The sequence below is a fragment of the Amphibalanus amphitrite genome, unplaced genomic scaffold, assembly GCF_019059575.1.
Source record: "Amphibalanus amphitrite isolate SeventyFive unplaced genomic scaffold, NRLGWU_Aamphi_draft 000057F_arrow, whole genome shotgun sequence".
Lineage (NCBI taxonomy): Eukaryota > Metazoa > Arthropoda > Thecostraca > Balanomorpha > Balanidae > Amphibalanus > Amphibalanus amphitrite.
The window spans coordinates 179,776-204,198 of record NW_024881553.1 but is presented as its reverse complement, the minus strand read 5'-3'; the positions used below and the strand labels follow the sequence as shown (position 1 = coordinate 204,198).

The 24,423-nt window shown below is 47.3% G+C and overlaps 1 protein-coding gene across 1 annotated transcript; it reads right to left on the bottom strand.

Annotated features, from left to right (window-relative positions):
• Positions 1–3,093: 3,093 nt before the first annotated feature.
• On the bottom strand, positions 3,094–14,086 carry LOC122378275 (40S ribosomal protein S8-like). The gene is made up of 4 exons (XM_043359143.1): positions 14,031–14,086; positions 13,444–13,550; positions 4,038–4,313; positions 3,094–3,365 (listed from the first exon to the last, which is right to left on the bottom strand). Exons 1-4 carry the CDS (start codon positions 14,032–14,034, stop codon positions 3,132–3,134), a joined length of 621 nt encoding a protein of 206 aa, XP_043215078.1. The 5' UTR covers positions 14,035–14,086; the 3' UTR covers positions 3,094–3,131.
• Positions 14,087–24,423: the final 10,337 nt, after the last annotated feature.

Below are 24,423 nucleotides of genomic sequence, written 5' to 3'. Positions count from 1 at the left end.
TACCTTCAACATTAGCCGAGGCGGGCCGAAGCCATTTCCCAAATGCACGTGCTAATGTTAAAGGGATATCTCGGCATGTGGTAAATGCATAACATCACATTAGCATTGATAAGTCGAACCAGCAATCAAACTGTTGTATGTGGCTATGCTAAGAACACTGAAACAAACTACAACAGCTCAAAAAACCAGTGTGCAAATAAATTATGTAGACCAATGGTAGTTACCTTTATCCCCTCCAAAAAGCGTAGTCATTCACGGTTTTTCTCATCTGCGGGAAGAGACGGGCATTACATACAAGCCGATTAACAATAGCACAACAGACCAGCCGAGTTTCTGAGTCAGACGATAAAAATATCCATCAGGATTCAGCCCCGAAAGATGGTTAAAAAGGTATCATCATTATAATTTCCAAATATAAGACCTTCTCCCAGTATGAGGCAATGGTCCAGTTCAGATTGTCAGTCAGCACAGAGGGTTGGACAGATAGGTAAAAACCCAACCACAACAGTCAACAGCTTTATTCAGTCAGAACAGTTATCCATCGAAGCAGCTTTTTAGAATGTGTCATTGGTTATAGCAGTCTGGTACAGTTTCACGAATGGCCATAGGCACATCCGACAACCAGCTATCGCAGCACGGATATTTACTTTATCGCCGGATAGTTAGATGTGATGAAGAACACTTGAGCGTTCATCACGCACGTCGCATAACGCAGGGTGTAAGAAAACACTTCAGTAACAAAATTAACCAGAACAAATCGAGCGATTTGCCAACTATTACTTAGTACGTTCAAATTCGATAACAAACTCACCTCCATAGCACACGATTTATCGGAGATACGTGCTGGAAGAAGTCGAACTCATCCTGCTCAGAGACCACACCAGATGACGAACCTGAAGGAAAGTTATGTGGTTAGAATATGGCCACCACATAAAGTACAATGCATGAAGGTTGCATTATATTTCAGAGTAACTATGAAAAGCCCTCACGAACTCCCAACGAGAACCAGAACGGTCTCTACGGGATCAGGAAGATATTATCATCACGAAACAGTCTCATATGTAATCCCATATAAAACCGGCGGAACTCACCGGACTTGAGCAAGTCACATGTGGCCCAGATGTCGAACCCCAACAACGATTCTGAAAAAAGCATAAGCGATGTAAAGAAAAGTGACGATTGCACAAAAGATTCATGCTGGCTTCTAATTTCAGCGCGAATGTGATGCATCATCGTTTCAGCCGAAAGATGGTATGTGCTTGACATCATTATTACTCAGCAATTTTACATAGCATATCCTAAGAACGGTCACAAATCCGAATCAACCACTACAACACACTGGAGCGAAATGAAAATCGTCGCCCGTCGCTTATCTTACCATTCACGATGAGGTGCATTTCATTCAGCAGTCTGATAGACAGGCTCTTCTCGCCGGGGATCTGGTAAGCCTGTCACGCACCGCAGCGTCACCCACCAGACGACAAATACGAGCACCCTGAAACCAAAGAGGCGAATTCTGAAATGCTCACAGCAAAGGCAAACATTTCAAAAGTTAGTCTTTTCAGAAAAACATATATCCATCAGGGATCAGCCCCGAAAGATGGTTAAGTGTGGTTTCATCAGAAAGGAAAGCACGCTAACTATGTGAATATCCAACTCGCCAGCTTCTTTGGTTCGGAACCCAGACTGCAATGAATGGGAAAACGTATGCTCAAGCTAAATATGACTGGTTTCCTCCTTATCTTAGACAACTACGCTCAGGTTCATAGACACTTTTCTCACCTTGACCATTCTGATGCATTTCAGTTCTTCTAATAAGCAGCATTTGCCACTCCTCACAGATGGGTAGGCTGGATCAGACACTCCTGAAGCGATAAAGGAAAGTTTTGTAACTTCGGAAGCAGTCGAACAACAGAACGGTCGGCTAACAATTTGTTCAGAGTAATAAGAGTTATCGATCATACAATCAGATGACACGCATGAAAACATCATTTAGATCTACCACGAGCCAGAAGAGCATCGGTAAGACAGAAACACGAGACCAAGCTCGAAAGGACTGATAGCTCACCTTCTGGAAACATCGACGGGCTAGCGGACCGCTCAGCCTCAGCTGAACAACTCTCAGCCACAGCATGCGAACAGATCCTGGGAAACACAATACTCATTAATAACAAGCTACGAGGACCAATGAAGTAACAGATAATGAGCAGTTTCAGACCAATAATTATCCATCAGGTGTCAGCCCCGAAAGATGGTTGAAAGGGTTTCATCAGACGTAAAGATCACCGCATTGGGATACAGCACAAGCGGCTTCCTTAGCACCGATAACCACCAACTTCATATTGTGTCACTGACCTGACCCGATGGTCCGATGGCGAGTCGTCCTGCCACCGGTCCCCTCCCTCAGCACCTGAGAAGGTGGCCAGCGTGAGACAACAGCCACTTACTGCACCGGAATAATCGCGGACACGCGTTCTCAGTGGATATTTAGTCATCGATCATCAAAATCAGATGACACGCATGAAAGCATCATTATTGACAAAAGCCGACCAGACTGGGAAACGTTGTATGCCTACGCAATAACAACTCACTATATGAAAAAATGACCAATTATTTACGAGCAACAACATATCCAGGCAATGCAGACATGTTGGACCAGGCGATAACCCACCACAAGCTCACCTTTTACAAGCGAATGGTCGACTTTTGCAGATACTCGGCAACGGTAGCTGGCAGCTGACCCTGTGGGCACGCACAAACTTGGCCAGCTACGGGCAGATCGCACAACCACAGCACACGGAAAAGGCCGTCAAGTCAAGGGGACAGAAAACGGAAAACCACTTGGTAGTATGGTGATTGGTGCTGACAGGATTTCGAGCACAGGATCTTGCGAGAAATAGGAAATAGGTCAATAATATGTATGTAGGATTACTTCGTGAGCTGAAAATGTCATCGAATGAAGCAAGTCATTTCTAAATACACAAAAATACTCACCTATTATTCATCAGAAATCCTGGAGAGTGCCTTCCCATTGCCAGGCTATCGTTACCCGCACCCCACCCCAACCCACAACCCCCAGGCAAATATCGACAATTTGTTTTTTTTTTCTATATTTTGTCGTGGGCAGATGATCACTTCCTGGCTCGGATCTTCTTGGAGTAGAACTCGAGCTCGCGTCCCTCGAGGATGTAGCCGTCGCAGCGGCCGCACTGTCCGGGCCGGCTGGCGATGCGCGCGTACAGCCGGCCGGTGTGGAACTGCTCCTCCAGCGCCGGCTCCACCTTGCCCGTCTTCTGGCGCGCCTGGTACTTCTTCTCAGTCTTGGCAGCCCGCTTGCGGTTCAGCACGGCGTCTTCCTCCGGCGTCTGAGCGGGACGACACGCGAAACGCGCGCGTCAGTACAATACCGTGGCCAGGGAGGACAACAAAGACGACAGCACAGCACAACACACACGCACCAGCCTTTTTGGGCTGCAATCAATTCCGAAGGCTATGATTGTGCGACTCGTCACACACAGGCCCATTGCCAAACAGAGCTCTCTGCGCAGACTCTAGCCTTCACTGTTCGATCGGGACATTCAGAGTCGTCCTGAAAATTAAATTTAGCATGTTCAAAGAGCAGAACAACGTTAGTTCCACAAGCTAAAACTCCATCGTAGCCGCTCCCACCCCATACGATTGACACGGACCATCCCCGTTACGAGTATCCTGGCAGCGGGGATGGCTCCCGTTAAGAGGGCCATCCCCGATCCAGCGTCGGAGCGACTCGAACACGGGCTCTCATCACCGGGAATTCGATCAAACATCTGCACCAAGTTCCGCTGGTAATATGTAGTTAGGTGGCAACCATCAGGCAGCCCACCTTCAACAAGTTCAAGAGTGGAATGGATTACACCATAGTGTCCAGGCAGCCATTTTTTTCACATCAAAATATCATATTTGACAAGACTTTTGATACCTATCATAATGAACACAACGTAGAATGTACTATATTCAGATTCACTTCAGTGAATCCAGAGGTGACGTGATTAACTTACCAGCTTCTGTCCCTTCTTGCGGCCGAGCGGCAGCGCGTAGTGGGACTCGTACCACTGGCGGAACGGAGAGGCGTCCACCATGACGATGGTGCCCTTCACCAGAGTCTTCGTGCGCACCAGCTCGTTGTTGGTGCAGTTGTAGACGCAGTCGATGATGCGCGTCTTGCGGGTGGTGCTCTCAGAGCCCCACGAGAAGTTGCCAGACTCCAGACGGAGGGCGCGGTATTTCACGTTTCCTCCGCGCGTGCGCACCGCATGGATGCGCTTGGCACCAATCTGAAAATGAGATGCGAAAGATGACAATTTCGTCGAGAAGATTTGAGTGTCTGCGGTTACAGAAGCTCAAACCAATTACATGCCATTCTTCTCTGATTCAGAGTTGCTTTTCATCCATCTACTGCTTCCTTGTCTCATCTACATCTCTGTAGTAGGTATAGCCATCGTCCCACTGCATATTAGGCTTTCTTTTTACGTCAAAACATAGCTCGATGTCATATAAGGCTATGACATCAGTCCATCGGAAATTATACCCCAGAGACGCGCGATGTTCCACTCTTTCGGAATGATTTATCATTGGCCTGCGCTCCACTAGGGCTCCTGGATTTCCAAGCCCTGATAGTGTTTGAATACTCCATTCCCTTCTAATTCGGCTCCTGGGCCACGTAGCGACACGCCGTAGGCGGCGTTCGAAAGAGCGCATATAAATAATGAAGGAATTACATTAGCCACTTTTAGGTCAGGTCAAAGGTTGAGTCACCACAGGTCATCGAAGGTAAATTTCGTCTATTACCAGATCAACAATTGACTTTGCCATTGAGACGTCTTCCGGTCACAGGCACCTACACTACAGGCGGAGTTGAGCTTGAGCGAGTGAGCGTCATGCGTGATCTGGGCGTGCTGATCGACGAAAGGCTGAGGTTTGCTGAGCACGTCGACGCCGTCGTTCGCCGAGCAAACCGGGCTCTTGGCCTCTTAGTCAGAACATTTCAGACTGGTAAGCATGGGTGCTCGTTTGATTTGTCGATAAAAAGCCAATCATCGCCACTATCTGTGCAAATGAGCGTTCAACACTAGAGTTCTGCAGTGTGATTATGGGGAGGCGCAGCCGAAACGCACATGATGAGAGTCGAGCGTGTACAACACAAATTTTTGATGTGGCTCTGTGTACGCTGCCGTGTCACAGACGTCTCTCTGCAATGATGATCTGCTCCGCTATTTCGGCATGAGTAAATTAGCAGACAGGCGCGAACAACATGACGTTATGTTCAACTAGAAAATTCATCAACACGTCATCGACTCTTCATTCCTCCTGCAACAGTTTCTTTTGACGGTTAGCGGGCCTTGCCTTTGACCGTTCCATCGCGGCTGCTTCGTAACAGGAGTATTTTCACGTATCGCACGCCCGAGTAAACACGGTCAAAAAACGGCCCTTTTCACGGAACCCGAGACACAGCATCATGTTCCTCGAGGCGCACAGGGACGTCGATGTTTGGCTGCACACTCAGCTAGAGTTAACCCGCGCCCCGCTGGGGGGGTCCCGTTTTTCGCCAATAACTTCTAAACGCGTTACGCCAGCGACGTCAAACTTTCAGTACCTTATCATACATCAATTTGACACGTTCCCTGAAAATTTGAGCGAAATCCGTCGGAAAATTTTTGAGAAATTTACGCTTTAGTGACGTCATGTTCGCCATTTTCGCCTCAAAAACGGCAAAATTTCAAACGCCGCAAACATCTTCAATTTTAAAGACATCAAGACGTAACACAAAAGGTTATACGTGATTCTACTTTGTCTATCAAATGGCTACCTCGGTTTTTTGAAAATTTTGGATTTTGGCCAATTTTTTCTTCAAAAAACTGACTTTTTTTGGAAAATAATTATAAAATCCAAAATTTTGAGTGTATAAAAACCGGAATATATGTCAGAGAACTGGTCTATGTGCACCTACATACCAATTTTTAGACGAATCGGTTCAAAAATGTGGGAGTTATTCAAAAATTTATGACGTCACGACACACAAAAATTTTGAAAAAAATGATTTTTTGGAAGTTCTATACCTCGTAAGGAAACAAAAATAGCACCATTCGATTCGCCGTGAAAAACTGCATGCGATAGACACCTTTTTAGGCCTTAACAACCAACTTCAAAATTTGACCTCACTTGACCTGACCTTGACCTGACCTCGACCTGAAATTCATCCAGAGGTGGTCCATATCACTTATTGAGTGTGCCTATTGAATTATATGAGTAAAATGACCCATAAAACATGTGTCACACATGCCCTTTTCTATATTTTGTTTTTGGTGACCTGACCTGAGCTGACCTGACCTTGACCTTGACCTTTGAATGACATTGTATGCAACGAATATTGTCTTGGTAGTCTAAGAACACGTTTTGGGCAATCAGTCTCAGTCCATTCTTCGGCAACTACGGTGCAAGGCCGATACTGTAGAAACTTACATATTGTACCCTTGACCTTGACCTGACCTCTGACCTACTTAAGCAAAACAATTTGGGCTCTTAAGATCCGTCTTGTTGAGAGCTTTCGATTGCCGTTTTCCCCGTCTTTCTACGACCATCGGTTCGGAAGTTAGACAGGGGGGGGGCAGAATCTGCCCCCCCCCAGCAGGGCGCGTATGGCTGAATAGCCCAGCGGGGCGCGGGTTAAGGAACCGGCTAGCTGCGTACATCCGCTAGAAAGGAGTTTGCGGAATGTTAAAGGTAGTGTGCCACCTTCCAATGATTTCCCATTTTATTTTTCCTAGGATAAGAAGCTTCTGTTTTTACCTAATATCGCAAAAAAATCAGAAATGGGCCTGGAATAGTGCCTTTTTCGCCTAAAAGTTTATCGGTTTTTCGATATTTATAACAACTGTTAGTGGGCTGACCTGCAAACAGGCGTCGGCAACAATCGCGAATGCGGCGCAGATGTGACAATAAGCAACAGTCATTATAGAGTTACGACGTACGGGAAGGAGTTATCAGCTGTCTGATCGTAGACAACACAATGTCGAACTTAAACTGTAAGCCTGTATTGGTATTGTTTCTTAAATTTGGCTGTCGAACGTTAATTTATGGTTTGAAATATGATTTTATGTAAGATAATTGATATCAAACAGCCGTCTCTTAAGTTATGACCCCATTTCACCACACGCAAGTGGCAGAAATGACAATGATCAGCTGACGCATTTTTCTTGACCGAAGTCAGAGCGCGCGGCCCGACGCACCACGCGTATTTGGAAATTCCTACCTCGACAAGCATCATAAGCCACCTAACAGGCGTGTTCGAAACCGCAGGAGATGATGATGAACGGGTTTATCGAAACTTGATTGGATGAGCCTATCGGTAGTAGCGATTTTAGTGTGTGCATTTATTGTTCATAGTGGTGTGAAATGTGGTTGGGGTACGACCGACAACCCGTCGGGGCGAATTTCGCACTGGGGTACTCAAAATTTGAAGAATTTAAGACGTTTCCATGAGTTTTGAAGGTATGGATAAGTTCTAAAAATCCGGTTCTCCTTATCCGGGTCATTAACTCCATATGGTCCAAGAAAGCTGGCACACTACCTTTAAGTGTATGATTTCAATCATGTTTACCAGTAAAACGCCTTTTGGGGGCGATCAACGGAGCGAGCGAGAGGGTGGGCCTCGCACGTGCGAAATTGCGAGGGGGTACATCCAACTAACTTGTGCACTGCACCCTACTAACCGGCCCGTAGCGATGTGCCAAATTTGAGCGCAATCGGCCCAGCCGTTCTCGAGATCTGGAAGCGGCCACGCTCGTAATGGATGCGAGGCACCCCCCCCCCCCCCTTAGTTCGAGGCATCCTAATCTATTAACCCGCGCCCTGCGGGGGGGATGTTTGAACACCCCCCCCCCTCCCTGTGGTTTCTCGCGAATATTTAACCCGGCACCGCCTGGGCTATTTCCGTACCCACGACAGCCTGGGGGGGGGGGGTCGGATCCGACCCCCCCCCCCTGTTATCTCGAGAACCAATGGTCGTATCGAGCCCCGCGAGGCGGCGTTCGAAAGGTCTCTACGAGACCTTCCCAAAGCACTCTTAAGATTTTAAGATTGAGGTCAACTTTCGGGTCAAGGTCAGGTCAAAGGTCAAATTCAGGGGTTTTGCATGAATCGGCTTACGGACAGCGGAATCGATAGCTGCTGCTCGAAACTCACCAAAAATGACCTCAAAGGCCTAGTGAAGGTGCCATGTGCGTATAGGGGTCATACTAGGTACAGGTCAAGGTCAGGTCAGGTCACGAAAGGTCACGGTTTTCACTTTCTGCTACATGGGCGTGTGACACATGTTTTATGGCTTATTTTTCACGCCGAATCCGATGGTAATGGTTATATGTGACCCAAAGTCACTGTGCTGGCGATAAATGTGCATTGAAAGCATAAAAAATCGTTTATACTATACATAACTAAACGAGAGCTAAGAAAAAAGGTCAATTTTTCAACTTTTTATTTTTGACATAAAAATGCACTTTTCTAGACGAGCTTTGTCCCAGGAATCTAGTGGTGCCATTTGTTTTCACATGCGATGTTCAGAAATGCCTCTAATTCACGAAAATGCCTATGACGTCACCATGCCCTATGCATGTTGGAGCTATTTTTTACAATTTGGGGGTCAAAAATCAAGATAGAAAGTTGAAATTTGGGGCATCTAATGTTCTAATAGAGCTCTACAACATATATTCCGGTTTTTTGGAAATTCCCAAAATTTTGGATTTTATAAGCTGTTTTCCAAAAAATATAGTTTTTGAATTTTTAGGGGTGAAAAACGCATTTTATGGAAAATCCGAGATAGCCATTTTAAAGAACTCGTTGAGCTGCGTCTTTTGATGTCTTTAATTTGCAAATTGCTTCAAAGCCTGATTTTTGGCGATTTTTTTAAACATTTACCACTTTTTGACTAAAAACGCCATGTAGTTACGTCACTAAAATCGAAATATCTAAAAAAAAAAATTTCTTAAAAATTGCACAGGAGACGTCAAATTGATGGGGGAGAAGGTATGCCAAGTTTCAAGTAGATAGCGAAAGTGGTTCATGAGTTATTCAAGAAAAACGGAGGGGGGGTCGGATCCGACCCCCCCCCCCCCCAGGCGGTCGCGGGTTAAAAAACGGCGGCGCGGTACACCTTATCACACATCAATTCTACACATGTTATGAAAATTTCAGACCAAGGTCATTCAAGGTCAGGTCACCAGGTCACTTGAAGTAGCCTCACCTCATAAAAAGTTTCAATGTCTGCCATAGCTACACCGAGTGACCGATCGCTTTGAAACTTGAAAGGGACCCTCCCACCTTAAAAAAGTTAATGAATTGGCATGAAAGTGATGTCGCTCGGTTCAGAAAGAGCAAAAACGAATATCTACCAAATTTCATCGAAAAATATTCACCGGTTTTCAAGATATTAGACTTTTACTTTTGTTTACTTTTTGGGATCTCCGCTGTTCCTAGCGACTTTATTTGAAAGTGCGGCATTTGTTGCGCGCAAAGCAGCATATACCACCGCGTGCTACAAACCGTTTTAGTCAAACATTTAACGGACGTTCGAAAGCCTGATGACGTCATCAGATTCCCGTAATGGTTAAGAGATAGAGACCACGCTGGTCCCACCCTGCAAGTAAAGGGAAGAAATTTCTTGAACACCATAAAGCTGCGGGGGTTGCGACCAGGATAAATGGTGGTTTCTGAGCCTGGCCGCAAACTTGGCTATCTCAACTCAAAACTAATGTTAAGGTGGGAGGGTCCCTTTCAGCGAATGCTAAGAGCAATAGCATGTACAAAATGTATATCTCAGAATTTTGATATCGATGACCTAAGGTCAGGTCAATTTTGCGACCTCCCCATTATAAGTCAATGGGAGAAAATTGAAATGCGCCTCTTTTGGGCGAAAGACATTATAAACAATCCCAAACACTGCATTACAAGTGGTTTGACACACTGAACATGAAAATGGTGTCCGTGACCCCTGCTTATGCCCCTGAGGTCATCTTAGGTCACGAATGGTACCTAACAGTTTTTCGCAAATAACTTTTGATAGAGGCATGCTAGAGCGATGAAAACGACTTAGATGTGTTTAGCTCGACGATACGGATCGACTGATATGCAACATGACCCTTTCCGGTCAGGTGATGACCATGACCTGAGGTCAAATTTTGAAGTTTACCCTTCAAGGTCAAGTGATAGTTCATTCGATACGTCTTGACGAGAAGAACACGATGCCGGTAAAAGTAACTCGTACAAGGCTTGGAGTTGGATCAAGTTATTGCAGAAAAACTGTTTCCAAAAAAAATCGGCTATTTTTGCAGTTTTTGCCCCCTGCAGGCAAAATCGTTGACGTTAGGTCAAATCTGAGAGAGTTACTCAGAAAGGGCGTTAATAGGGCTATCGAATGCGCTTTTCCGCGGCGCTGTAGCTCTATTGGTTCCCGAATTATGCGTTGGCTTCTTGGAAATTGTTGACATTCGACCTGGAAATCAGCGAAATTTTGCCTTCAATGACCTCTGGTGACCTAACCTTTGACCTGACCAAAAAGTGACCGAAGTGATTTCGTCATTATTTTTGGCGCCCTTTCAAACGCCGCCTTCCGCGTACCGCTACGTGGCCCAGGAGCCGAGTTAGAAGGGGGGATGTTCAACCCCCCAGCAAGGCGTGGAAATCCAGGACCCCCAGACGGGCGCGGGTTAACACCCAACTAATCTCGGAATGAAAACCAGGGTGCTGTTCAGTCGCAGTTTTTTTTTTGGCAGCAGGCTGTGAGCACGCTAATTCCTGGCTCCCCATTGTTGTAATTAACGTGGTCTACTCATTTGACCAATGAGAGGCCAAGAAGTGCCAGCAATAGGTAACTTCCTTATACGGGTAAAACTGAAAGTGTGCAGATAAAAAACAGTGACAGAACAGACAGCAGATCATGAAACCGAGGATGGACACTAGCTGTAAACTTAAAGTTTTCACTCTTCATGATCAGACAAAGACATTATTATCGATCGAGCCCAAGAGGGGATATGATCCATGGCCATCAGCTGTGTCCTGCACACCCAGAACTCCCTGATTTTCGGCAGAGCGGGGGACCCTTATGGTCTTTGAGGTTGTTCTGCTAACTACAGGGAGAAAATCCATAACTTTAGTATTTCAAAGATGTTTTGTCACAGGCATGTCATACATATACTCACATGCAAACTCAGTCAGAGTGAGACAGTGGCATTGGGCAGCCGCCGACCAAGACGGGCATGGCACTATGCATGGGGCTCACAGAGGCTAGTGGCATGTCATCAGGGGCAGGTGTGTGCGTGGGTTGGGTTGAGGCGAGGGGACTCAGAGGCAGGCATGAGTCCCCTGAGGCTGACTTGGGGTCCTCAGAGGTCAGGATGGAATCTATAGACCCAGGATGGGGTTCTCAGTAAACCTCCTGGGCCAAAGTGCCCCTTAGGGACTGGGGGAACTGGAGAGACATGCTCCTCACAGAACTGTACTCTGCATTTGTTGGGGTTGAGTGACGGTCAGTCTGGACAGAAAACCTTAAGCAAGATTCAGCTGTCAGCATGAGTTGGTCAGACAGTACATACAACGGTTGGATGCATTTTCTATTTTATATTTAAATCTTTGATCTGGGCTACCAAAAAAAGGTGACTGGAACTGAGAAATCCCCAAGTTGCCACTTTTTTTGCAAATGTTTTGTTTTTGTTCTTTGCAGTGAAAACACCAAAGGATAAAAATAACTGGCCTAAAAATGGTAAAAAAAAAACAATTTGTGGGTATCATATCCTGATTTTTTATTATCAGTGACAGTGGAAAGTCTTACTTGACTGACCAGCACTTGATATTAATGTTCAAATTTATTTTTGTTTGGTCTTTTTGTTTAGAAAGTATTTGATAATTTTCATGGTTAACTTAACCCGCGCCCTGCTGGGGGGGGGGTGTTTGAACAACCCCCCCCCCCTGCGGTTTTTCGCGAATATATCAAAAACGGCGGCGCTCCGCGCCGCCGTTTTTGGTACACCTTATCATGCATCAATTCTACACATGTTGTGAAATTTTCAGACCAAGGTCATTCAAGGTCAGGTCACCAGGTCACTTGAAGTGACCTCACCTCATAAAAAGTTCCAATGTCTGTCATAGCTACACCGAGTGACCGATCGCTTTGAAACTTTCAGCGATTTTAAGAGCAATAGCATGTACAAAATGTATATCTCAGAATTTTGATATCGATGACCTAAGGTCCGGTCAATTTTGCGACCTCCCCATTATAAGTCAATGGGAGAAAATTGAAATGCGCCTCTTTTGGACAAAAGACATTATAAACACTCCCAAACACTGACTTACAAGTGGTTTAGACACACTGAACATGAAAATGGTGTCCGTGACCCCTGTTTATGCCCTGAGGTCATCTTAGGTCACGAATGGTATCTAACAGTTTTTCGCAAATAACTTTTGATAGAGGCATGCTAGAGCGATGAAAATGCCTTAGATGTGTTCAGCTCGACGATACGGATCGACTGATATGCAACATGACCCTTTCTGGTCAGGTCATGACCTTGACCTGAGGTCAAATTTTCAAGTTGACCTTTCAAGGTCAAGTTATAGTGCATTCGATGCGTCTTGACGAGAGGAACACGATGCCGGTAAAAGTAAGCTCGTACAAGGCTTGGGTCAAAAGTTATTGCAGAAAAACTGTTTCCGAAAAAATCGACATTTCTGCAGTTTTTGCCCCCTGCAGGCAAAACCGTTGAAGTTAGGTCAAATCTGAGAAAATTACTCAGAAAGGGCGTTAATAGGGCTATCGAATGCGCTTTTCCGCGGTGCTATAGCTCTATTGGTTCCCGAGTTATGCGTTGGCTTCTTGGAAATTGTCGACATTCGACCTGGAAATCGGCGAAATTTTGCCTTTAATGACCTCTGGTGACCTGACCTTTGACCTGACCAAAAAATTGACCGAAGTGATTTCCTCATTATTTTTGACGCTCTTTCGAACGCCGCCTTCCGCGTATCGCTACGTGGCCCAGGAGCCGAGTTAGAAGGGGGGGGGGGGTGTTCAAACACCCCCCAGCAGGGCGTGGAAATCCAGGACCCCAGCCGGGCGCGGGTTAAAATCCTTAAGTATTTAATTATGCTTGAATTGCTATAAATGTGCCTTGCAATTTGAGCATTTCTTATCCTTCAACAACAAAAGTATGTTCTTTCAGTATAGCCTTATTTTTCAAAGCCATGCAAGATAATCTTCACCATTTTAATGCATATAACCAAACTGCATCGTCATTGAGGATTCACACGCCATTGTCATTGAGGATTCACATTGAGGTAACAGATGTTGACACTGGGCAAATATAATTAAAAAATACAACACATTTTAATTGAGTTATCTGTTACAGTACACCTTACAGCCCTTACCTTGGTGTTGGAGGCAGGGCGGCCCAGCTCATACTTCCTCTTCTTGCGGGTGACAGGCCTTTTTCCTCCTGTCTTCCTCCTTTTATGCAAGTTGTTCCGGGTAATACCTGAAACATTGTGAAAATTGTTATGTTGACAATGAGTGCCCTTCTTACCTAACAAAAGAATTCCATACTTCACTGTACCTATTTTCGCTTAAACCAACATGCAGACGTGCTAAACGTGTTACCATTAAATGTCTCAATTCTCAGCTACCTCTGTCACATGGGTTACAACGTCCAACTTATCACGCAAAACAAAAACCTAAGAAAACGCACGTCACGCGCGACTTCCAGGAGTATCACACAAGGCTAAGAATGACCAAAATTTATCAAGAACTGGCAAACAAATATTTTATTCAGCGTCGATGAGATTTTTGCCGAGGCTCCATGCCTGGTGTCACAAGCACTGTTTGTCCGATTAACCCACCGACCAGCAGATAAAGAAAAGTGTACGAACCAGTGACTCTTAAATGTTTAAAAGTATTCAGAAAACAAACAAAAAACGATCAAATCATATTGAACATACGAAATTGATATTTCACTCACCCATGTTTGCTGACAGCGGACCTAAAAGGACGAAGGCAGTGTTGCCAAGTTCACCAAAGAAATAAAAGAAATAAAAGCATTTAATATTTTGTAAAAGTAATTATATATAATTAAAATCTATATTTTTATTCATAATATTTGGTACAAGATACATTTCTTTATCTTACTTATGGGGTGATAAAATAAATTATTGTAGAGCTGCTACTTTTCTGGTAGAGCTGACATATTAGACGCGTTTACATTGGGTTTGTTAGGTACAAGCTTTTATCTCCGTCCGTGATTTTGCAAAAAATGCCAATGGTGCTTAACAATTTACAAAATGATCCCCTTTAAATATTTGAAGACCACCGCATCGAAATTATCATTATCGCCAAATAAGCGAGCTAGAGCCAGCTCGTCAAAAAATGTTATATTAACGCCGAAGGCGACATAATGACTATATTGTTCACGGTCGTTCAGATATTTTTATAACTAACATGACATGATCAACAATAGGAGAGGGTGCCCAATCTGCGCCCGCCCAGTAAACATGCCAACGTCGGGCCGACGTCGGCAAACATCGGGGTGCCGTCGGCATCTCGGAGTCGGCATGCCGACGTCGGCCCAACGTCGGTCCGACCTCGGCGCGACGTCGGCTGGACGGTGGGTGCGCCCGCATGTACCGACGTCCAGCCGAGGTTTAGCCGACGTTGTGCCGACGCTGGGCCGAGATCGTTGGCCGAGGTCCAGCCGACGTCGCGCCGACGTCAGGCCGACGTTGGGCCGAGATCGTTTGCCGAGGTTGAGCTGAGGTGACGTCCGTTCGACGTCGGCCGCTGTCTTGACCGTTAAAATAATATAAAGTGTGTGTTTCATACTTCATAAAGAGCTTCTGTATTCAAAATAGGTGCACAAAGTTGCTCCAAAGTCCTAACTACTCCAAATCACTTGTTTGTTATATAATTATTCTATGTGTAGTCGGATCTTTGAGCTGCGTCCTTCCCCTCCCTCGCCGCGCCGGCGGGTCGGCCGTCCGCGGCTTGCCGCCCGCGAGCTGCTGGCCGGTCAGCTGGCCGCCCGCGGCTGCCGGTGCAGTGCGGGGCGGTGTTTCACGGGACGCTGCTACCACGCTGCTATCAAATTGCGCGAGCTGACGTCACACTTGTGGTAGTGTTGGAGCAATGGGCCTGTTGATGTTTCCATGGAAACCCAATTTGCCACACGTGTAAAAGCAGCGTGCTGCTATCACCGGTGAAACAGGGCCCGGGCTGCCTACTTGCGTGCAGGGCTGTCGTGGCGCCGGCCCCGGTGGACTGGGCGAGTCAGTGAGTTGGGGACCTCGCCGTGGTCCGGTGCTGGTGTGGTATTGAGCTCGCTTACTATGGCTTGAGCCATACAGTTTGAGCTGAAGCAAGTCTTTCGTTTTAGCGCCACACGTGACACGACTGATTGTTTTGTTGCACGTTTAATTATTTCATGTCACTTGATAAATGGCTAGCTCTTTTGGTCATCATACCTCTCTGCTCTCACGCTCACTGGTACTTCTCGTCCATTCGTGCTTAGTATATTATTACCATGGTATTTGTTGCAGTTTATGCTAATTCGTTTCTATTATCTTGCTGTCGTTCCAGGCGCGGCAAGCAGCAAGTTTGGAGTTGACGCCTGCCACTACCGAGGGTCAGATTGATCAGACTCTGGTTACAACGCGGTGGATCGGGCGCCGGCGAGCTGCAAGAAGGGTGGCGCCTATTAGCAGTAGTTTGAGGCTGTGTGTGCAAGTGCAATATGTGCAAGTTCGCACATATTTTATACAAATGCAGAATGTCTATGAAACATGCATTTTATATATTTTAACCCGCGCCCTGATGGGGGGGCCATTTTGCCCCCCCCCCTGTGATTTTTCTTAAAAAGCGAGAAAACGGCGGCGCGCAGCGCCGCCAAATTTTGGGTACCTACCTTACCGGACATCAATTTGACACCTTCACACAAAATTTCAAGTCACAGGTCACCTCAGGTCAGGAGTTATTGAGGTCAAACTGAGGTCATGTTCGAGTAAAAATGAGCAAAAAACATGACATCTTGAAACGCTCACCAATTCTACAGTTAACAAGCAATTTTAAAGTTCTTTATGTAGTTGTGTAGACAAAAAACGGCGCTACAAAACTGCTATCTCGGATTTTCGAAATTTCGGGATTTTGACCCCCAAAAATCAAAAAATTTGTTTTTTTTAGAAAAAACTCAAAAAAATTCCAAAAAATTTTCGAATTTCGAAAAAACGGAATATATGTGATAGTCCCTGCGCTCTTCGATATACATACCAAATTTTAGATCGATACCTCTTTTTTGGCCAAGTTATAGCGAAAAAACTGTTAAAAATTGATGACGTCAAATTTCTGAACTCAATTTTTAGCAATTTTAGACCTCGTAGCGCAAAACGGAGACCACCATTGAACTCCCCGTGACGAGCTGCATCGAATCGATACTCATTTTATGCAAAAATATCAACTTTGAAATTTGACCTAATTTGACCTGACCTTGACCTGACCTTGACCTGACCTTGACCAAAACGTGACCTAAGCTGGCCCTAAAGTCTGTCTGACCCACATAATCGCATTTGTCATGTAAAATGGACCATAAAACATGTATCACACGACACTTTCATATTGTGACCCCCCAGTGACCTGACCTCTGTGACCTGACCCGGTATCAGTGACATCAAATAGCAAAATATGTGTTTGAAGAACATTTCCCCATCGATAATTTTCAATGAAATGCATTGAAATGCATTTCATATTCGCAAAAAACCACAAGGGGGGAGGATGTTGGGGGGGGTGTTCAAACACCAGCAGGGCGCGGGTTAAACCTTTTATGTACTCGTATGACTTCTGTAGCTAAATTGTACAGGGTTTCGAGCGTGCCGCCGTAGGACCTTCTGGATCCTCGTAAGCAGCGCATATCATTATGCACTGCTTAGCCCGCGCCCCGTAGGGCTACCGGCGGACCCTACCACCCGTAGGGGGGGGGGCCGTTTCGGCCCCCCTAAGATCTCGGAAAGTTACCGGCCGATTTTCAAAATTCAAACGGCGTTCGATAGCCCCACCCGGGAACTACCTTGTGACCAAAGTTCATTGACCTAGGTCAAACCGATGACGTCACAGGTCAGGTCAAAGGTCAGATTTTCACCGTTCACAGGCAATTCAAGAAATGTGCTGTGAAAGCGAGTAAATTGGTAATTTATTGAAAACCATCGATGGTACATTGTTCGTCAAACACATACTTTGCTATCTGAGGTCACTGATACCAGGTCAGGTCACAGCGAGGTCAGGTCACCGGGGGTCACAATATGAATGTGTCGTGTGATACATGTTTTATGGTCCATTTTACATGACAAATGCGATTATGTGGGTTAGGCACCCTTTGGGGCCAGCCTAGGTCACGTTTTGGTGAAGGTCAGGTCAAGGTCAGGTCAAATTAGGTCAAATTTCAAAGTTGATATTTTTGCATAAAATGGGTATCGATTCGATGCAGCTCGTCACGGGGAGTCTAATGGTGGTCTTCGTTTTGCTCTCCGAGTTCTAGAATTGCCAAAAATTGAGTTTGAAAATTTGACGTCATCATTTTTGAAGTTTTTTCGCTATAACTTGGCCAAAAAACGAGATATCGATCTGAAATTTGGTATGTAGATAGAAGACGGTAGGCACTATCACATATATTCCGGTTTTTTCGAAACTCAAAAAACTTTTTGGATTTTTTGGTGAATATATCCAAAAAAATGCTTTTTTGATTTTTGGGGGTCAAAACTCAAAAATTTCAAAAATTCGAGATAGCAGTTTTGTAGCCCTGTCAATTCTACACCTTTTGTGAGAAATCTGATCACATCAGCGGGTCTCGCACCAGGGCAATACGGCCGCATAGAGCATTCAAAGGTAACGACTTCAAAGGTAACGACGGGTGGACGTGGCGGTTTCGCCACTACCGCCTGGGCCGCCTCATCTCCCTGTCTCTCTCTCTCTCTCTCTCTCTTTCCTCTCCCCTCATCATCCATCCGCCCTCGACTCATCGTTCACCTTATTTGGTGACCAAATCCCTGGCCTCATCCATCCATCCCCGCCCACTTCTCTCTCTCTCTCCCTCTCTCTCTCTCTCTCTCCCTCTCTTCCTCGCCCACACACGCCCCCCCCCTCTGAGACGGCATGAACGGACGGTTTCCCTTGACCTCCTCCCATACTCTACCCCCTCTCTTACTCTGCCCCCCCCCAACCGAAGTGGAAAAGACGGTAAAACGCCATAATACCGCTCAAGAAGATACTATAACTTCGGTTAGCGACTCGACTCCCCCCCCCGATGACACCCCCCTTTTTGGGCCCCCTCCCGAAGCATTTCCATAATCGCATGTACACTCAAATCCCCATTGACCTATGACCTCACAGGCGGCGAGCGCGGCAGCTCCAGGGCAAATGTGCACTTCAGTGTGTTTAGATTTACACACCCTCAGGGATTAGCGGAATGACGGCGGAGAAGCGCGAAGGACGGCGCAGGCCGGGGACCATTAGCATTAGCATATGAAACCTTGTGAAACGCATAATAACGTAAAGATACACCTGGAGCAACTTTTGCAGCATTTTATGCACAACGATGCAAAGTAACGTTTCGATATACTGCCCAAAAGAAAGAGCGTTTGAAAAAGCCTGGTCATATTTCTTAGCTACCGCCCCGCATTACGATAACAGGTCTCAGGGAGGGAAGGGTGACTATGCTTCTATTTACAGCTGTAGAACCTGCAGGCGTGCATGTCTTGCTATCAACAGATGACGACAGGTCGGGATCGGCAGCAATGTCGATACCAAATAGCGAGCAGCAGTTCACGGCGGACTGTGCCCGTGGGGCACACCCAGGGACGCTGGTCACAGTGATCGTTAGCAAGACGGGCAGGGATAATGCAAGCTATCCATGCAGCCCTAGCAGTGTCACAACGTCTGACACATCTTATATATTCCTATCAACTGAGGGACTGAGAGGCAGGCCAGATCGGAAGACCGATTGGTGTTACTTGCGCGAATACCGTGAGGAGGTTACTGAGTGCTATATTGCGGACATTGCGAGTTTTGGCGTGCAATGGAGGGCAGTGACAGCGAGGGATCCCAAGTGACAGTGTTCGCGGCGATGCGTGGTTCGATGCGGAGAAGAGCGACTCGGACATTGGGCGATTCTGGTATGATGCCAGCCGGCATTTGTATCGGTATCAACAAAAAGTGAAAACAACTATAAAAAAGGACACCAGTGCAGCGTGATTAAACCTTCCTTCAGTTTAAACCCCTCTCAGTGTAGAGCCTGGGTGGACCTCTACATTGGTGATGGTCGCGCAGAATTGATGCTAATTGCATCAAGTGTGTAGATAAGGACTGTACATTTAGGAGCGTCCTGGCCGTGTGTTTATTGTCCATGCTATATTAGAATAGTTACGTTCGGTGGCGGAGTTAGTATGTTTAGCAAAACGCATAACTAGGTGCGGTGGTGTAATGCCAGTGTCGGTGTATTGAGATATGCCATAGGTAGTTCAGTGTGTCAAGGTAGTTAATAGGTAATTAAGTTGGTTAGGTGACGTTTGCCATGGTGACGGTATTTAGATCATATAAGGTGTTTGTATTTAAATAAGGCCTTCAGAAGTTGCGCGAATATGTAGTTAACGCTGTGCAATCGATAAGCAGATCGCTATGCAATGACTTAGATTGCGCTATTATCTGTGAATACTCTGCGGTATTGATAGATTAGCAAAAATAGCAAAACACATATGCGACATATAGCGATATTGTACACAGACAGCCGGCCGCGCCAGCTCGCCGCCGGCTAGAAGGTGGCCGGCCTTGCGACTGCGTGAAAACGTATAAAAAGGCGCGTGTGACGCACGGGCGAGAGATTCGTGCCCGAGGTCCCGACGCAGTGTGGTCTTCTTTGCGATCATGTAAGTACTTGGGCAGTTCCGGCCTTGGTGGAAAGGCACGGGCTGGACTCTGGCTATACAAACCCTAGTCTCCAAGGGTCTTAGGACCGGCGGATTGAGAGGGTTTGTGAGCCTCTGTCCTGTTCGTGACCGCTGCCGCGGCCGAAATTTCGACTCAAGCACCGCCACACACGCACACACATTTGCGTAGGATATTTAGGTACTTGTAGGTTAAGGCTGCGGTACCGTGACTAGTTAAGGTGTAACATGATGGTTCTGTATCATGGAACATGACTCAGTTTATTTCGGCTCTTCTGGCAAACATCTTTGGCTTGCACTGAGTCAGTTCTACCCTTTGGCGATATTCAGTTGGTGTTATTATTTGGCTTGATCCTTGTTTCGATGGTCTCGAAATGGTTTTGGCACTTTGGCAATTTTAGCAAGGCACGGTTACCGTGACCCTGCTCACTTTGGCTTTTTGATGTTCGACTTGTTTCGGCCTTATTCATTCGTCTTTTGATTCATTCATCTTTTATACGTTTCGGCTTTTAATACAATACATATTTAGTTCGTATACCTTCACGTTCTTTCTCGAGGCTGGGCAACGAATGTGGGAACACGGGCAGTATGACAACTCGGACGAACGGGCTGGTGGGTCTCCAGCAAACAGTCGATCAGTTAATGCCTCTAGACCACAGCAGTTGGTAAAGTTTCAGTTCACCCCTAGACAACGGTTTTGGTTGACGGCTACAGGATTGTACAGTGTTAAGACGATACCCCTAGACAACGATGAGTAGGATTGTGCAGATGGTACAGATTAGGAAACACCCCTAGACACACGAGTAATAGTAATAGCAGGAACAGCAACAACAGCCAGTAGGCGTGCCTGTGCCTATCCGCACACCCATCCACACCTCTCCATACATCCTCCTCCTTCTCCCAATTATCCTCATCCTCCTCCCAACCCTAACACCACTTATAAATTCACACTGGGGGCTCGTCCGGGATGTGATCTTAATCAGCTCGATTAAGAGACCTGGACAGGCTCCTACTGGCTTGTAGAGGTGCTTGTTTTGTTTAACGGTTTTCATGTGCCCGGCCTCCCGCCGGTGAAAGTAATCACTAGGTCCGTTAGGGTTCACGGTACCGCGAGCCGAAGGTCAAGGTCAGACAGTCAGGGTCACTGAACGGACACCGCCACAACACACGCACACGGGACTGGGGGAGGGCTGCGGGAGGGCGTTGACCTCATGACCCCACCGCACGGCGGTGGTGGTAAACGCCGCCCACAGCTTGAGTCCAAAACCCTTTTCAGCTGTTGGTGTGTTGGCGTAAGGCGTGTATGGCATGATATTAATATGCTATGTATGCTGTGTGTCCCGACTCCCGCCCCGTGTTTTGTGTTCATTTTCTGACAGGCGCCTAGACGAAGCAGTGTCCCGACTCCCGTCTTGTGTTTAATGTTTATTTTACTGAAAGGTGCCTAGTTGACGCAGAGATGGGGTTAGGTATAGCGAAGGGGTAACATTACCATTCCAGACAGTAATGAATAACCCCCAATAGTAAGATTAAAGCGGACCCCCCCCCCCCTCAGGCCAGAATCTTCAACCCTACCAAGACGAACCGACAAAGTGTGACGAATCGCGACTGACCATGGACTTTTACTTTTCCCTTCCTTCAGCATGGACGGAGACGGACAGACGACTCCCCACGGGGATGGGACGGCTATGGCGTCGCCCCAACCGACACTGCCGCCGACTCCGACCCAGGATGAGTTGGCTCAATCATCGGCCCGACCGACGACGCCGACGACTCCACTGATCTCCGACAATGAAGGGGACTCCGAGGCGGAGTCGGAGACAGCTTACGAGCTGTCCCCGACCCAGCCCGTGTGGGACCTCTCCCAGCGGGTCGGAGAGGTGGTGCAATGCGCCTCCCCGTGGTCGGACGAGTCGGAGGACTGGGGGACAGAAGCGGAGGAGGAGGAGTTTCGCGTATTTTTACTCTCGCTCTTCGAGGAGGAGGAGACCACCCAGACGACTTCTCCGACTCCGCTTGTAATTGACACTGACTGATGACGAATAAAAGGGTCAACCAACGACCCAAGACAAGTGTTTATGAGCATGGATATGGACGAACAGAGGACTACACCTACTTTATAACTAACTGAATTAGACAAACGACAGTGTAAACAGACATAACGGCAACGTAATAAGTAAAGGAGGACGGTACACTGCGTAATGACACCTGACAAGACGAATTAGAAAGACGTATTAGAGTGAAAGACCTGACCTGAAAGATGGGCATGGTATGATATGCGGCACTAGATACCTGACGTAGGCACCGGGGAAATGTGACGGTGATACGGGACGACTCGGCAGCCACGAGGTGGTGCCACCAGCGCGTTGACACACTACGGCTGGCATGAGGTCACCTGGCGATCGGGTACTTGGAGTGTCCGGACGTAGAGTCTTAGATAGGAGACCAAACCACCCCACTCTACGGGCCGGGGACAGCGTATACGGGGCGAACCCCCCTTGGGCAATACGCGCTACGCGGCGGCGCCTGATCAGCGAGCCCCGTAGTTTTGGACACGGCCAGTGACGAGGCGCCAGGGGGGTACAGATTGCATAAGGGTGGTGTCTGTGATCCCACGACAGTCATTACATGAGAGGTATTAGTTGCCACTTCGTTTCCGTTCTTTTCCTTGTTCTAGAGAATGGGAAACCCGGATGGTGTGGAGGCGTCTGCCCGCGTGGGGAAGACGGAAGGCGTGGGCAGCCCACCCACGGCCCCTCCAGCGCCGGGAGGAGACGAGGAATATTATGACCTGGCCGAGACCGAGGTCCCGATGGACAGCCTAGCACGAGGCAGCGACACCCGTAATCTCACGGGACAGCCTGGAGCCGGACAAGGTCAGTTCCGATCACCTGTGATGGACGGGGGGATGGTCGGTGTTCGCAATGCACAGGGTGGTCCCGGGAGAACAACAGGTCAGGATGACTCGTTCATCTTGCGCAATTTACCCTTCTTCAAGGGTGAATACAATGGTACAGCGGTTACAGACTGGGTGCAGAAAATAGAGATGTTGATGAGGCTCACAGGAGTCCCTGATAGTGACATTTTAGCCCTGTTACCCCTGCGGGCTGAGAGTCAGGTCGTGAGTTTCCTGGAAGGTCTGCGCAGTCGGCTGACTCCCGCACAATTTACTTGGTCCAAAGTAAAGCAGGCCTTACTGAAACAGTATGGAGGTATCTCGGACTCGGCTAAACTCGTTACCAAGCTTCATTCGACTAGGATGGGGCGTGAGACGCCGGTGCGTAAGTTCGCACAGGAGGTGGAGCGGCTCGCTCGACTCGCCTATCCGGAATTGGCTGGTGATCTGGGATCGGAAGAACAACGGGCGGTGCAGAGAGGTATACTCAATCGCATTGCCCTAGAGCAGTTCATCTCTGGCCTACCCCCGATGCTGAGCCGTGCCCTAGCGGAGCGGCAGATCACAGACTTCGATGAGGCTGTCAACCTGGCTGCCCATTTGGATGAGGTAAACTCCAGGTATTTCAAGCGATCGACCATTAATGCTATGTATGAGACTGGCAATCAAAACGGAGAAGATGGCGATGATCCTGGCTACCCTTGCGACACCAACCGTAGGGGACATCAACAGAACCGGAGCAAGCCGAACCGGAGTAACAACCGACCCAGGCAGCAGGGACCAGATGCATGCCCCTCGGGATCCGGATCGGATATGGAGCGGATGCGGTGTTATCAGTGCGGAATGCCTGGTCATCTGCGGGCTCAGTGCACCCAACGGAAGCCCCGTGCAAAGTGCTTCCGATGTGGTTCCCTGGACCATCTGATTGCCGAGTGCCCCAGGTGCCAAATATGCATGGAGGAGGGACACCCCAACCAGCCTTGCCACAATGTCCTGTGCGCATTGTGCAAGCAGAAGGGTCACACTGCCAACAACTGCTCAAAAAACTCGAAGGGCCATCCCACTCACCCCACCACCAGTTAGCGCTTCTCACGGCCAAGCAACATCAAGTCTACGCTCTGGTGGACAGTGGTGCTTCACACTCAATCATTAGCGAAAATTCTTATCATCAGATGTCAGATCAACCCTTACGGACAGCAAATCTTTCTCTTAAATCAGTCACAGGAGATTCCCTTGAGATCATCGGATCCGGAGAGGTTACGTTCAACGTAACGGGAAAACTTGTGATTACACATCAGTTCACAGTGGTCAAAAATATGGGGCCCTACGAGGCCATTTTAGGCCTTGACTTGCTCTCCCACCCCAAGTTGATGATCCACCATGATCTGTCAAACTTCCTTTTATACGTTCAAGGCAGCCCCGTTCGGTTATTTGATGCCCAAGGGTACCAACCATGCTCAGTTCTCATCCCCGTTACGATTAGGAAACAGCAGACCGTAGAGCCCCGATCAATTGAATTACTCGAAGCTGAAGTCAAC